This window comes from Gymnoscopelus braueri, assembly GCF_963280865.1.
Source record: "Gymnoscopelus braueri genome assembly, chromosome: 9".
NCBI classification, from domain to species: domain Eukaryota; kingdom Metazoa; phylum Chordata; class Actinopteri; order Myctophiformes; family Myctophidae; genus Gymnoscopelus; species Gymnoscopelus braueri.
The window spans coordinates 56,097,412-56,111,659 of record NC_137610.1 but is presented as its reverse complement, the minus strand read 5'-3'; the positions used below and the strand labels follow the sequence as shown (position 1 = coordinate 56,111,659).

At 39.3% G+C, this 14,248-nt stretch overlaps 1 protein-coding gene across 3 annotated transcripts in view; it reads left to right on the top strand.

The window, feature by feature from the left end:
• Nucleotides 1–13,468, top strand: part of adck2 (aarF domain containing kinase 2) — an 18,196-nt gene extending 4,728 nt beyond the window's left edge. For 2 of the 3 annotated variants that reach the window (XM_080438512.1, XM_080438511.1), the window contains exons 3-11: nt 1,227–1,598; nt 3,188–3,334; nt 5,564–5,692; nt 7,151–7,246; nt 8,202–8,277; nt 9,435–9,643; nt 11,452–11,580; nt 11,873–11,926; nt 12,860–13,468. In XM_080438512.1, the coding sequence (XP_080294638.1) occupies nt 1,227–1,598; nt 3,188–3,334; nt 5,564–5,692; nt 7,151–7,246; nt 8,202–8,277; nt 9,435–9,643; nt 11,452–11,580; nt 11,873–11,926; nt 12,860–13,000 (1,353 nt within the window). In that variant the 3' untranslated portion in view covers nt 13,001–13,468. The remainder of the gene's footprint in view (nt 1–1,226; nt 1,599–3,187; nt 3,335–5,563; nt 5,693–7,150; nt 7,247–8,201; nt 8,278–9,434; nt 9,644–11,451; nt 11,581–11,872; nt 11,927–12,859) is intronic. The other variant, XM_080438513.1, reaches the window with a different exon arrangement.
• Nucleotides 13,469–14,248: the final 780 nt, after the last annotated feature.

Below are 14,248 nucleotides of genomic sequence, written 5' to 3'. Positions count from 1 at the left end.
TGTACACAGATGTCAACAAAGGGTGTCTGGGGGGTGGGGGAGGGTCTCCTCTATCCACCAGAACAAAAATGTTGTAAATCGCGATTGGCCGTTTTGTTGCTACCGGCCGTTGAATAAGGCTTGTTTAAAAAAACTTTTTTTTCGTGAAAGGATGTTTTAAAACGTCCTTGGCAAGCAAGTGTTAAAGGTATAGTAGGCAACATTAAGCCTATATTTGAAAAATACCTCTATATATATATTTTGCATTTTTTCCCCTCTATCAGCCACTATATAATGATGCTGGGGTGTTTTCCTGCATTGAAAAACACTCCTCTTTCTGAAATCCGTATTTTCCCTACTATTTAGGTTACACATCCGGGTATCCGGTCCGTAAATTAACGCACGCATGTGCGCATCCGTGCGCGTCCGTGTCCGTGTGGACTTTTTACTTTCGGTTTTAAAATGCTCTCAAACTTCGTTTTGGAGGCACATAATTTACTTTTCAAAAAGCGTTTGGATAGAATTTAGTTGTTTAACTTCATATATGTGGTCAATTTGTCATGAAAGAGCCTATTTAAAAATAAAAATTCAGAGAACCGGCAGGGGCGGGCAGTTCCGCGAATTGTATCCGAATAAAGTAACCTATATTCGGCATGGCCCGTTTAGAAGTCCCCTTAACTCTATGGAAGTCCTCCGTGCGTCACCCCCTGGTGGTCGGGGAAACGAACTGCTGGATTTTTTTTCTTTGTTTATCTCTGAATCGCCTACAATCCCTTTAATCATCTGTTATCCCATTAATCATTATTTTACACTTTGAGCTATTAAAAAATAGCAGATATACAAGCTCATAGCGCGGCACCGAGTGCCGCGCTATGAGCTTGTAGATCTGCTATTTTTGAAAATTCGTGAAAATGTGTGCAAATCTTTGAATATATATATTTTTAAAGCGAACATTTTTAACTCAAATCTTTGCTTCTGGGGGGTCCCTGGAAGAAAATATTTTGATGGGGGTCCGCGGCCAAATACATATAATTTTGGGGGTCCTTGACATGAAAAAGATTGAGCACCACTGATATAGAAACATACGTTTTTCAGAAAACAGTTGAGATTTAGGAGACATGTAGAATTGGCTTCAGGTCTCAATGGGTTAAAAAAACGTTTTTTTTCGTGAAAGGACGTTTTAAAACGTCCTTGGCAAAGCAAGTGTTAATCATCCAGTAAAACGTAATGATGGCGACACCCCTCAGGTCCGCCCCCACTCCTGGGCCCACACCAAGCAGTGTCTGCGCCGGGCGTTCGGGGACGGCTGGAGGAGGCTGTTTGTGTTCCAGAGCGAGGAGCCGGTGGGCTCGGGCTGCGTGGCCCAGGTGTACCGGGCCTGGGCCCGGGTGGACCGCGTGGACGACCCCGCCTTCCAGACGCTGGTGGAGGAGACGGAGAGAGCGGAGCACCTCCTGGAGGCCTGGGAGATGATCCCCGGGCTCTGGGGGATGGTCAGCTCCTTCTGGGGCCTCCTGTGGAGGAGGAAGGAGAAGGGAGAGGAGTGGGCAGAGCCCCCGGGGAGCCGGCATGGAGACAGCCACCCCGGCGTGGAGCATTTGATACCGGTGGCTATCAAGGTGAATGTGATGATGATGATGATGATGGTGAAGCTACTAGGGGTGGGACGATATGGGTACCTCTACGATATATATCACGATATTAGGCCCACGATAACAATATATATCACGATATTCGACGATGTTCGATATATTGCGATATCACGATATTCAATATATATTGCAAGAAATTTCACCAACGATATATCACGATATCTGAAAATATCGATATATTGCGATATCACGATATATTGCATGAAAATTCACCAACGATATATCACGATAGTCCTTGTATTCAATTCATAAACACATAAAATAGCACCAAACAGTTCAAAATCATCATTACACAAATACAGAGTAGGAAAAACAACGTATCACAAACTAAAAAATATATATATATATATATCGATATTTTTCGGCAGGATATCGATTATTTATCGCGGGAGAAAGTATCACGATATATCGATATATCGATATATCGTCCCACCCCTAGAAGCTACCATCCCACTCATTCTTCATCTGATTCAACCACTTAAAGGGATACTTCACTTTCACATAAAATAAACATAAAAAATATATATAAAAAAAAAATGAAAGAAGTTATGGCAAAATAAAGGCCCCCTCACACATTAGTAGGACACTCTAATGCGTGAGGGGGCCATGAATTTTCCATTACTTTTTTCATTTATTTTTAATATATTTTTTAAATGTTTCCCCGACCCGAAAGTGAAGTATCCCTTTAACCCATTAAGACCGGGAACGCGTCTGTGTCATTTTTAGATTTCTTTGCCTATTAAAAAAATAGCAGATCTACAAGCTCGTACTACGAGCTTGTAGATCTGCTATTTTTGGGCGGTGAAACCGCCCCTATAAGTGAGGTTTGGATATTTGTACAACAAATCCTGCGCTGTGATTGGCCAAAAATGTACCCCGCCTAACCCTGCACCGTGATTGGCCAATCACAGTCTATTCAGGACTGTGATTGGCCAGTGTCACATGACACATGTGCATAGCCCTATATAAGAAACCATAACTTTGAAAAAAACATAAATTTGTTTTTTTAAAGTTATGGTTTCTTCCATCATAAAGAGTGTTTCAATAAATGTATTTATGTTTTGTACATGATTGGTTGACTCCATTCAGTATTGTGATTAGCTAGCAAGACACCGCCCACTTCACACAGGGTGTGATTTTTTTTTTTATCGTGAAAATGTGTGCAAATCTTTACAAATCCTAACAGTTGTCTGAACATATAATATAATATCAGTCGTTCTCAAACTTTTTCATGTCAAGGACCCCCGAAATGATGTGTTTGGCCGCCGATGCCCATCAAAATGTGTTGTTCCAGCCTTCCAGGGACCCCCAAGAAGTCAAAGATTTGAGCAAAAAATGTTGTTTCCAAAAATAAAATGTATTCAAAGATTTGCACAAATGTTCAAGATTAAAAATAAATAAATGCAGATCTACAAGCTCGAGTGCCGTGCTATGAGCTTGTATATCTGCTATTTGCCAAAAACACAATTAAATTGTTAATCCCATTATTATTATGACAGTTAATGGTCAACTTAAATGTTTGTAATGGTCACAGTAACCCTGTCCCTGTACTGTAGGTTCTCCACCCAGGCATCAAGAGTCAGGTGGAGATAGATCTGATGCTGATGAGAGCAGCCAGCTGGCTGCTGCACCGTCTACCTGGACTCAAATGGCTCAGTCTGCCAGAGATCGTACAGGAGTTTGAGAAGCTCATGACCAAACAGGTGAGGACAGGAGCGATTCCGTTTAGTAGTGGTGGGAAAAACAGTTAATTTCGGTGAACGGACGATTTCGTTCACGTTCGCGGCAAAGATTCGTTGAAATGATTCGTTCACGTTCTTGTTCAGTAGCGCTTCCGGTCCCGGCGGAGCGTATGCGCTACGCTACGCTAACTGCATGCAGCTGTGTGCATCTGATCCCACTGACAGGACTGCACAGTCTGCACAGAAACACAGCACTGTCATTCACCATCTAATTGCACCATCTTCTTTGTAATATAATGTGTAGAAGTAATACATTACTGCAATATATATTGTAAAGTTATTTTTATTTGTCGATAATCATTTATAATAACAATAATAATTTTATACAAAGCAGCCCAAGTCAACTCACATGACTATCGATTTCCAACCATGTCTTTAACTACTATTAACTTCATGAATAGTAGCTGTAGCATACTATTTGCATCTTCTACTCAAACTAAAACGTGTTAATTGACCTATCTGTCCTTTGTCTAGGACCATGAATATATATTTTTTTTTTGATACTTAAATGTGGTGCTAACACTATCTGTCTTTTGTCCAGGAACAACAGTAGGCTACCTTTATTTCAATTCAAATAGCAATACGCATGCATGTCTGGAAAACTCTACAGCACAGCTTTCTGTCTGTCTGTCGCGGGAGGAATAACAGCCCGCCCGTCGTGTGTGCGGTGTGCGGGGGAGGGGGAGGGGGGGCATGAACAAAATCGTGAACGCAACAGTTTCGAGTCAGTTTGTTCGTTCACGCTCACGGCAAAGAACTAGTTCTTATGAACGGATCGATCATGACCGACACATCACTACCGTTTAGAACATATTATAGCTGGGTTGTTTCAGTGGTGTAAAGTAACTAAGTACATTTACTCAAGTACTGTACTTAAGTACAATTTTGAGGTACTTTTACTTTACTGGAGTATTTCCAATTTTCAGTATATTTTACTTTTACTCCACTGCAATTATTTGGAAACTTTAGTTACTAGTTACTTTGCCGATATAAGTTATTATATTATAAAACATACATTAACCACTTTAGCCCTATTTTATACCTAGGCTATTTGAAAATAGCAGATCTACAAGCTCACAACGTTTCGCATTGCGACGCGTTGTGTGCTTGTAGATCGGCTATTTTCAAACATTTTAGTACTTCTACTTTTGATACTTTAAGTATATTTTGATGCCAATGATTTTTATATTGTGGTATTGCTACTTTTACTTAAGTAAAATATCTGAGTACTTCTTCCACTGGTGTAAAGGCAACCTGTTTATTCCAAGGATATATAAGGTCTACAGTTTTGTGTATCTTGTTTTAGTCTATGATGCAGGGTTAACATTTAAAGCTACAGCCTGGGACTTATTTGAATGAATAAAAAATTATCTTAGCCATCTATATAGTATAATATGTTAATAGAATAGAACTAGTACATCTGCAGTGGTTGGTAGTGGTCTCCCTATCATACTTTAATTTAGAAATTGACCCTGGTTTACAATTTAGATAAAGTGATCATTTTACATGATGTCTATTTGTCTACCAACAAATGTAACCACCAGTTTTCTTTTCTTACAAGAGCTCTTTGTTAGCCAAATTATAATTTAACTTGACTGAAAATGCTGTGTAATTATTATACAACTTTATTTCTTTATTTTTATTTTTATAGCACCTTTCATGACATGAAATGCAGCTCAAAGTGCTTTACAGAGCAACAATACAATTACAGTTACAATCAATTTAACAATATAGCAACAAAAAAAATAAGCATAAAACAACATTAAAATAATAGCAAAAGGCAGTGAATCAGGAAATACAGTGAGGACATGGGTAACAACACATAACTTATATATATATTACTACTAATACATGTAATACAGTGAGGACATGGATAACAACACATAACTTATATATATATTACTACTAATACATGTAATACAGTGAGGACATGGATAACAACACAGAGATTTAAAAATCAACCAAAAAATCAGCTGAAAGCAAGAGTGAAGAAGTAGGTCTTGATCTGTGCTTTAAAGCTATCCACAAAGCTTATGGACAGAAAGAATAATATTGTACAAAGCCAACACATCTTTGCATTCAGAAGAATGGAATATGACCCCAAAAGAAAAAACAAGTATTTAGTAGGAATTGGAGCAACAAATAAATGTTTGAATGTTTCATTGAGTTGACTTGACCCCTCCGTTTCAGATTGACCTCCGCTTTGAAGCCAGGAATATTGAGCGCTTCAAAGAGAACTTCCGGGATGTGGATTTTGTCAAGTTCCCCACCCCACTGAGACCCTTTGTCACCAGGGGAATCTTAGTGGAAACCTTTGAGGTGAGTTATTTTTCGCACTATAAGGCGCACCGTCAGTGCGCCTTATAGTGCGGATGCGCCTTATAATCCGATGCGCCCTATATATGAAAATAATACATTTATTGAAGGTGCGCCTTATACTCAGATGCGCCTTATAGTGCGGAAAATACGGTATGTAATTTCTGTGTCATTTTTTGATTTGAGCTAAAAAGCATTATTTTACACTTTGGCTATTCAAAAATAGCAGATCTACAAGCTCGTAGCGCGGCACCGAGATCTGCTATTTTTGAAAAATCTTGAAAACTTGTGCAAACCTTTGAATATATATATATTTTTAAAGTGAACATTTGTAACTCAAATCTTTGCTACCGGGGGGTCCCTGGAACAACATATTTTGAGATGGGGGTCCGCGGCCAAATACATATAATGTTGGGGGTCCTTGACATGAAAAAGTTTGAGCACCACTGATGTAGAAACATAGGTTTTTCAGAATACTGTTGGGATTTAGAAGACATTTGTAGAATCGGCTTCAGGTCTTAATGGGCTTAATTCTAAATATCAAAAGTAGCAGATCTACAAGCTGAACATGTGTCGCGTCGCTTCGCGGATCTGTTACTTTTCATGCTTCTTTGTAACACTGTAGTATGATCAAGTAGGACATTAATGTACGAACAAACACAACAAGTTAGAATATGGAGTATAGAGTACAGAAGTCCTGACGTCACTCGTTCATCCCCTGGGTCGTAAAGTCATTTCTCTATGGAGAATAACATTGGGTCATCTTAGAATCGTCTCATATAAGAATTGTGGTCCAAAAATAAACAAACTGTCTCTGTGATATTGTCAGGGAGGAGGTTCTGTATCGTTTATGATAGTCAGTCACTTATATTTGATACAGTCTGTTTCTGGGGAAAACTTAACTAATTCGGCGGAAGTAACATTGTTGTTTTCTCACCGTCAGTTGATGCTTCATATCCATAAGAGTCAAACCGCCAGGATCATTAGTTTATTTTTGGAACACAGTTCTTATTTGACGCGATATTAAACACGTCTATGGGGATTCAGAACGGTGGTGGAAAACCGCGAACCAGGTAGGATGTGTAAATTACGTCAGACTTTGGTGCTCTATAAGAGGTTTTTGCAGCAGTGACATGCAAACCTGATTGGCACCGGAAAGATTAATGCTTTATTTATTTTATACTCCGTCATACAACAGTGTCACTCGCTGAAAATAGGCAAGCAACACCGTCATATGACCAAGAATAAATCAGTGCTCAATCTCAGTCTTTCAAATGTCTATTACAGCAGAAAGGTAGTAGTCTGTTTATTTCCAATTCGGTTCCTACTTGTGTGTGTTATTCTGGCCACGATTTGCACATCAAAACCCAGTATATGATTTTAAACATCATAGTCCAGGCCAGTGTTATTCAGTTAGTGTTCAATCATTAAGAACATGAATAATCTCTCTATATCTCTCAGGAGAGTGAGCCCATATCCAACTACCTGGGCTCTGACGTACCACAGGAGGTGAAGCAGAGAATAGCCAGGATGGGAGTGCAGACCATGCTAAAGATGGTAAGATAAAGTAATAAGACACAAAAGACTGTGGTTTATTATTATTATTATATTGATTTCATAAAATAGCTCTATATTCCTAGCCTGGCTCTAGCCTCGCATTCAGGTCTGGTGTCTGGGGACGCTGTAGAAAGGCAGGGTTTTCTCGGTTGAAAATCTAACCAACAAATCTGTTTAATTATGAGGTATTTAAGACGGCACATTTTGTTATAGTGCCTGGAGTAGAAGACAATCTCATCTCTTCCAATAGGTTCATGTCCGGTCCTCTGTTAAGATGTGAGGTAACAGGCCCAATGTTGTATTTTAAGTTGTATTTATGTAATCTGTCATGTGCATGAAGCTTGAGGGTTTTAGTTTGTTATTCGTTTGTTCATTGTTTTTGAATTATTATGTCGGTTCATTGTTTATGTCAAATGAAATGTAAAAGTGTCCTGTAAGTCCATATGGGCTGGGCTTCCTTGGAAGCATGACACTAAAATAAAGAAAAAATCTAATCAAAATCTAACCGGCCCAATAGGGATCGGGAAAACCCAGTTTGTATACCAGTGTACCAATCGCCAAAGAGTCCCACTTTTGGCCACGCCCCATCTCAGAAAGCGGGAAAGGGAAGTCCGGAGCTCTCTCCTGGAACTGTTGCCCCGCGAACTGTTGCCCCCCGATTCCAGATAAGCGGTTGAAGATTGCTGGATGGCACAATTTTTTTTCAGATGGGAGTCCAACTGTGGCCAAATACATGTTAATTAAGGGGTCCTTGACATGAAAACGTTTGAGAACCACTCACTTAACCATTGAACCCTGGCATCCATATTGTGGGGGCTTTTGCAGAAAAAAAACAACACTCTATACCCTAGTATAGAGCCCTGAGGGACTCCGGTCAACCATATATAGGGTTTAAGTGGTTAAAGCAGCTTTACCGTTGACAATGTGACTGTGTGTGTACTCCTCTCTTCCCCAGGTGTTTGTGGACAACTTTGTCCACGGGGACCTCCACCCTGGAAACATCCTGGTGCATCGACGCACAGGGGACCAAGGTTAGGATAGTTTTGCATTTGTCATTAGTTTTCATTTATATTTTGGTTTTGACTTTTTTGTTTTCGATTTCAGTTTAGTTTTAATTATTATTATTATAATTTTTTTAATATTGTCTTTTTACGCCTTCATTTAGAGAGGGATAGGGCACGTAGTCTGACAGGAAATGGGGAGAGAGATGAGGGGTGACACGCAGCCAAGGTCGTGGGGAACGGGAGTCCAACCCGCCACGCGTCTGTCAGGCTGACCGCCACACTACGGCCCACTAGGGTGCCTGGACCGCCACACTACGGCCCAGGCCTTCATTAGTTTTCAAAGCGGGTTTTCTAGTTAGTATGTTTTTTGAAAAAGGCTTAGTTTTAGTTTCAATTTGATTGATTTGACAAAAAAAACTGTCAGGGTAGTGATTTATCAAGCTCAGTCAAAATAGCCAATCTACAAACTTGTGAACTTGTAGATCTGCTATTTACATTAAAAAAAATTAAGCTTTTTGAAATGTTTTGACAATAAGGCTTAACACTGGCACAGATAAATGACTCATGTATGAAATATAAAACTTAAGGACATTTTCCATATGATTTTAGTTCGTTTTAGTTTGTTTTGCAAACACACAAATACAGTGTCAGTTAGTTCTCGTTTTTCTTAAAGCCTCGTTTATATATTTTTATTTCAGTTTAGCTAAAATGTTTTTGTTTTTGTTTTTCTTTCAATTTTTAGTTTTGGTTATTTCATTTTAGTTTAACCCTTTAAGACCTGGAACTGTGTCATTTTTAGATTTGAGCTAAAAAGCATAATTGTACACTTTGGCTATTCAAAAATAGCAGATATACAAGCTCATAGCGCGGCACCGAGTGCCGCGCTACGAACTTGTAGATCTGCTATTTTTGAAAAATCGTGAAAATGTGTGCAAATCTTTGAATATATATATTCTTAAAGCAAACATTTTTTACTCAAATCTTTGCTTTTGGGGGTCCCTGGAACAAAATATTTTGATGGGGGTCCGCGGCCAAATACGTATCATTTTGGGGGTCCTTGACATGAACAATATTGAGCACCACTGATATAGAAACATACGTTTTGTTTTACGTCTCCTAAATAGTAGAGATTTAGGAGACATGTAGAATCGGCTTCAGGTCTCAATGGGTTAATAACCCTGTAGGGGACGCAGCAGGGGGGTCCGGCGGCGGCGGCGAGGCCGGTCAGGACAAGGCCACGCTGACGGACCTGTGGGACACGGTGATGGTGAGCATGAGGCCGGGGACAGAGCCTCTACAGCTGGTGCTGCTGGACGCCGGCATCGTGGCCCAGCTCGCCCAGAGGGACTTGGACAACTTCAGAGCCGTCTTCACCGCCGTGGTGCTGCGGCAGGTGAGCAGTGAGCACCGGGACGGGCCGGGACGCCGTCGGTTCTCTTGGCGTGAGGTTCCAGGCAGAACCACCAGGGCTGTCACCAACATATAAGCAGTGGTGGAAAGTAACTAAGTACATTTACTTAAGTACTGTACTTAAGTACAATTTTGAGGTATTTGTACTTTACTTGAGTATTTCCAATTTCCAATACTTTTACTTCTACTCCACTACATCTCAGAGGCAAATATTGTACTTTTTCTCCACTACAATTACTTGAAAACTTTAGTTACTAGTTACTTTTCAGATATAAATTATGATATAATGAAACATACATTAACCACTTTAGCCCTATTTTATACCTAGGCTATTTGAAAATAGCAGATCTACTAGCTCACAACACGTCGCAGCGCGACGCGTTGTGAGCTTGTAGATCGGCTATTTTCAAATATTTAGTACTTTTACTTTAGGTACTTTAAGTACATTTTGATGCCAATACTTTTGTACTTTTACTCAAGTAAATTTTTTATTTTGGATTTTTACTTGTAACAGAGTATTTTTATATTGCAGTATTGATACTTTTACTTAAGTAAAGAATTTGAGTACTTTTTCCACCACTGCATATAAGTTGACCATTAGTTGTCACGCCAATAATTGTGATGAACGATTGTGTTTTTGGTTTTGAACATTGGGAACATATGATAAAAAAAAAAAAGAAATTGCCTTTTGTTTTAGGCTTCGTAATCAAGAAGAAATGACTGACAATCATTTTATACTTTAAAAAAAAAGAAAATGTTTGAAAATTAATTAACATTTTTCAACGATTATGCAAAATGATCGCGATTAGGCAATTATGTAATAATTGCGACAGGCCTAGGGACCACCAGGGGTCCAAATGGACCCCATATGAGTCTAACTCTAGAGAGTGTTCAAATGGAGCCAAATGGACCCTGTTATGTAACTCTGAGATTGTACAAATGGAAAAGTTCCATTTAGTACACTAAAGGTCCTTACACACCGGGGCGAATTCTTCATGCGAATAAATACTTTTTTTTTAAAAACCTTATAAAGTCAATGCAAGCGTCCACATCAGTTTCGCGAAGCGAAAAAGCGTCTTTTAATTATTCGGAACGAGTCCGAATTTTGCGTATATTCGCATATTCGCCGGTGTGTAAGGACCTTAAGAGTCAAATGAACACGGAGGATTTTACAGTTTAGATTGGGGTCCCAGACATTAAAAAGAATGGTAGCAAACGGCGGGTCCATGGTCTTACGCATATCACACTGGGGGTCCTTCAAATTAAAAAAGATTGAGAATCACTGTTGGAGGTCAGTGTCTCTCAAACGTTTTGGCACCCCTATACATAATAATATATACATAATAATATATACATAATAATATATACATAATAATATATACATAATAACATATACATAATAATATATACATAATAATATATACATAATAATATATACATAATAATATATACATAATAATATATACATAATGATACATAATAATATATACATAATAATATATACATAATAATATATACATAATGATACATAATAATATATACATAATAATATATACATAATAATATATACATAATAATATATACATAATGATACATAATAATATATACATAATTATATATACATAATGTTTTCTTTACTTCTTTCTTTAAAAATGAGAATGACCGCCATGACTGCCATTGGATTAATTTCCCTGTCAGTGTAAACTTATAAACGTGTGTGTGTGTGTGTGTGTGTGTGTGTGTGTGTGTGTGTGTGTGTGTGTGCGTGTGCGTGCGTGCGCGCGTGCGTAGGGGGAACGGGTAGCAGAGCTCCTCCTCCATCATGCCAGGGCTAACGAGTGTGAGGATGTACCAGGGTTCAAGAGGGAGATGGCAGCGCTGGTAGACCAGGCCCTCAGCAACACCCTCTCACTGGGAAAGGTACTCTTTTCACTATACATTTTGTGTCATAGTGTTCCCTTCCCAATAAGGAAACTGAAGTGTTTGGTGTTTCTGCTGAGGTGACATAACGAAGCCTGTGTTTCCAGCTGATAATGTAATGAATTTCATCAGAATTTGATTAAACTAGTAAAGATGAGTTGCAGGCTAGGTTGTTTTGTTTAGTTATAATCGGTCACAGCTCAAGGTCAAAGTGTATCCATGTGCTACAGTACATAGTAGCTACAGTGAATTTGTACGTTAGCATTTATTTTCGTTTCATTTGTTTCTACAGGTTCAAGTGGCTGACCTGCTCTCCAGAGTGTTTGGCCTCCTCATCACCCACAAGGTAAAACTATGCAAAAGTACCGTAGTTCAAGTTATCATTTAACCCATTAAGACCTGGAACGCATCAGTGTCATTTTTTGATTTGAGCTAAAAAGCATTATTTTACACTTTGGCTATTCAAAAATAGCAGATCTACAAGCTCATAGCGCGGCACCGAGTGCCGCGCTATGAGCTTGTAGATCTGCTATTTTTGAAAAATCAAGAAAATGTGTGCAAATTAATATATTTATATTCTTTTAAAGCGAACATTTGTAACTCAAATCTTTGCATCTGGGGGGTCCCTGGAACAACATATTTTGAGATGGGGGTCGGCGGCCAAATACATATCATTTTGGGGGTCCTTGACATGAAAAAGATTGAGAACCACTGACATAGAAACATTTTTTTCAGAAAACTGTAAGGATTTAGAAGACATTTTTTAAATCGGCTTCAGGTCTTGAGTTAAAGGACATAAATCTTTGCAGAGAAAAATGTTTTTTGAGCGGTGTAGCCGCTTCTATAAGTGGTTTTGGGACCCATCCGTCGCGAAAATTTGTCTTTCGCTGTACTGTGATTGGCTGATTGGCTGTGACGTACTGTGATTGGCTAGCGAGACGCATGATGAAATTAATAACTCATAAATAGCACCACTCACTGAAAAAAAAAGTGAGCTTCCATCACTGTGATGACCACTGTTGTTTTTGAGCACTGAGCGGTGCAAATATACAAGTGTCATAGTTGACACTTGTATACTTATCTTTGCAGGACGTGCTGTGATTGGCTAGCGAGACACATGATGACATTAACTTAAAACTTTGCTCATAAATAGCACCGCTCACTTCACACTGGGTGTGATTTTTTTTCCATATAATCCTACAAGCGAGGTGAAGCTGATGAGTAGCGTTGTGTCCATGCAGCAGTTTGTTTGACGTTTGGTCTTGTCCTGTGTTCTCAGGTGAAGCTGGAGAGTAACTTTGCATCCATGGTTATTGCCATCATGGTGCTGGAGGGGCTGGGCAGGACTCTGGACCCCAACCTGGACATCCTGGAGATGGCTAAGCCCCTCCTCCTCAAGAACGCTGCCTCACTGCTCTGACACACACACACACACACACACACACACACACACACACACACACACACACACACACACACACACACACACACACACACACACACACACACACACACACACACACACACACACACACACACACACACACACACACACACACACACACACAAAAGTGGTGGAAAAAGTACTCCGATATTTTACTTAAGTAAAAGTATCAATGCTGCAATATAGAAATACTCCGTTACAAGTAAAAGTCCGGAATTAAAAATTGACTTGAGTAAAAGTATTGGTATCAAAATGTACTTAAAGTACCAAAAGTAAAAGTACTAAAATGTGAAAATACCCAATCTACAAGCTCACAACGCGTCGAGATGCGAGGCGTTGTGAGCTTGTAGATCGGATATTTTCAAATAGCCTATGTATAAAATAGGGCTAAAGTGGTCTATGTATGTTTTATATTATAATAATTGATAATTGCAAAGTAACAATAAAAGTAAAAGCACAATATTTGCCTTTGAGATGAAGCGGAGTAGAAGTAAAAGTACTGAAAATTGGAAATACCTCAATTGTACTTAAGTACAGTACTTGATGAGTACATGTACTTTGTTACTTTACACCACTGACACACACACACACACACACACACACACACACACACACACACACACACACACACACACACACACACACACACACACACACACACACACACACACACACACACACACACACACACAGGGTCCATTCAGAAAAGGTTGCATACACAATACATACGACGTTAAAGTATGTCCATTAAAAGCACATGAACCCTAACATCATAAACATCCATATTCTGAGGCCAGACATTCGCCAAAATCAGCCAATCTGTAGATCAGCTGATTTCTGCCAAGAGATTTGTTTTAGAGTGGGAGTGGGAGGGGGCCTAGTATAGACCCCTGGGGGATGCCACAGGGTTTAAGTGGTTAAAGATCTAAAGTCATAGTCCGTCATAGAGGAGTATTAATGTTGTAATATCTCTCATCTCCGTGTTTTTTCCCAACTTTTTGTGTTTTTTCGTACATTAATGCCTTACTTGATCATTACTAGTGTCACACAAAAGCATCAAAAGCAGCAGATCTACAAGCTCGAAACGTGGCGTGAAACGACTTGTAGATCTGCTGCTTTTGTTGCTTTTGAATCTGAATCCTGAAAAGTAACAGTTTTGGACGTATGAGGGTTTCCACCCGACAGAGTGGAATGTACGTTAGCAGAGCTGATAAGAACCATGAA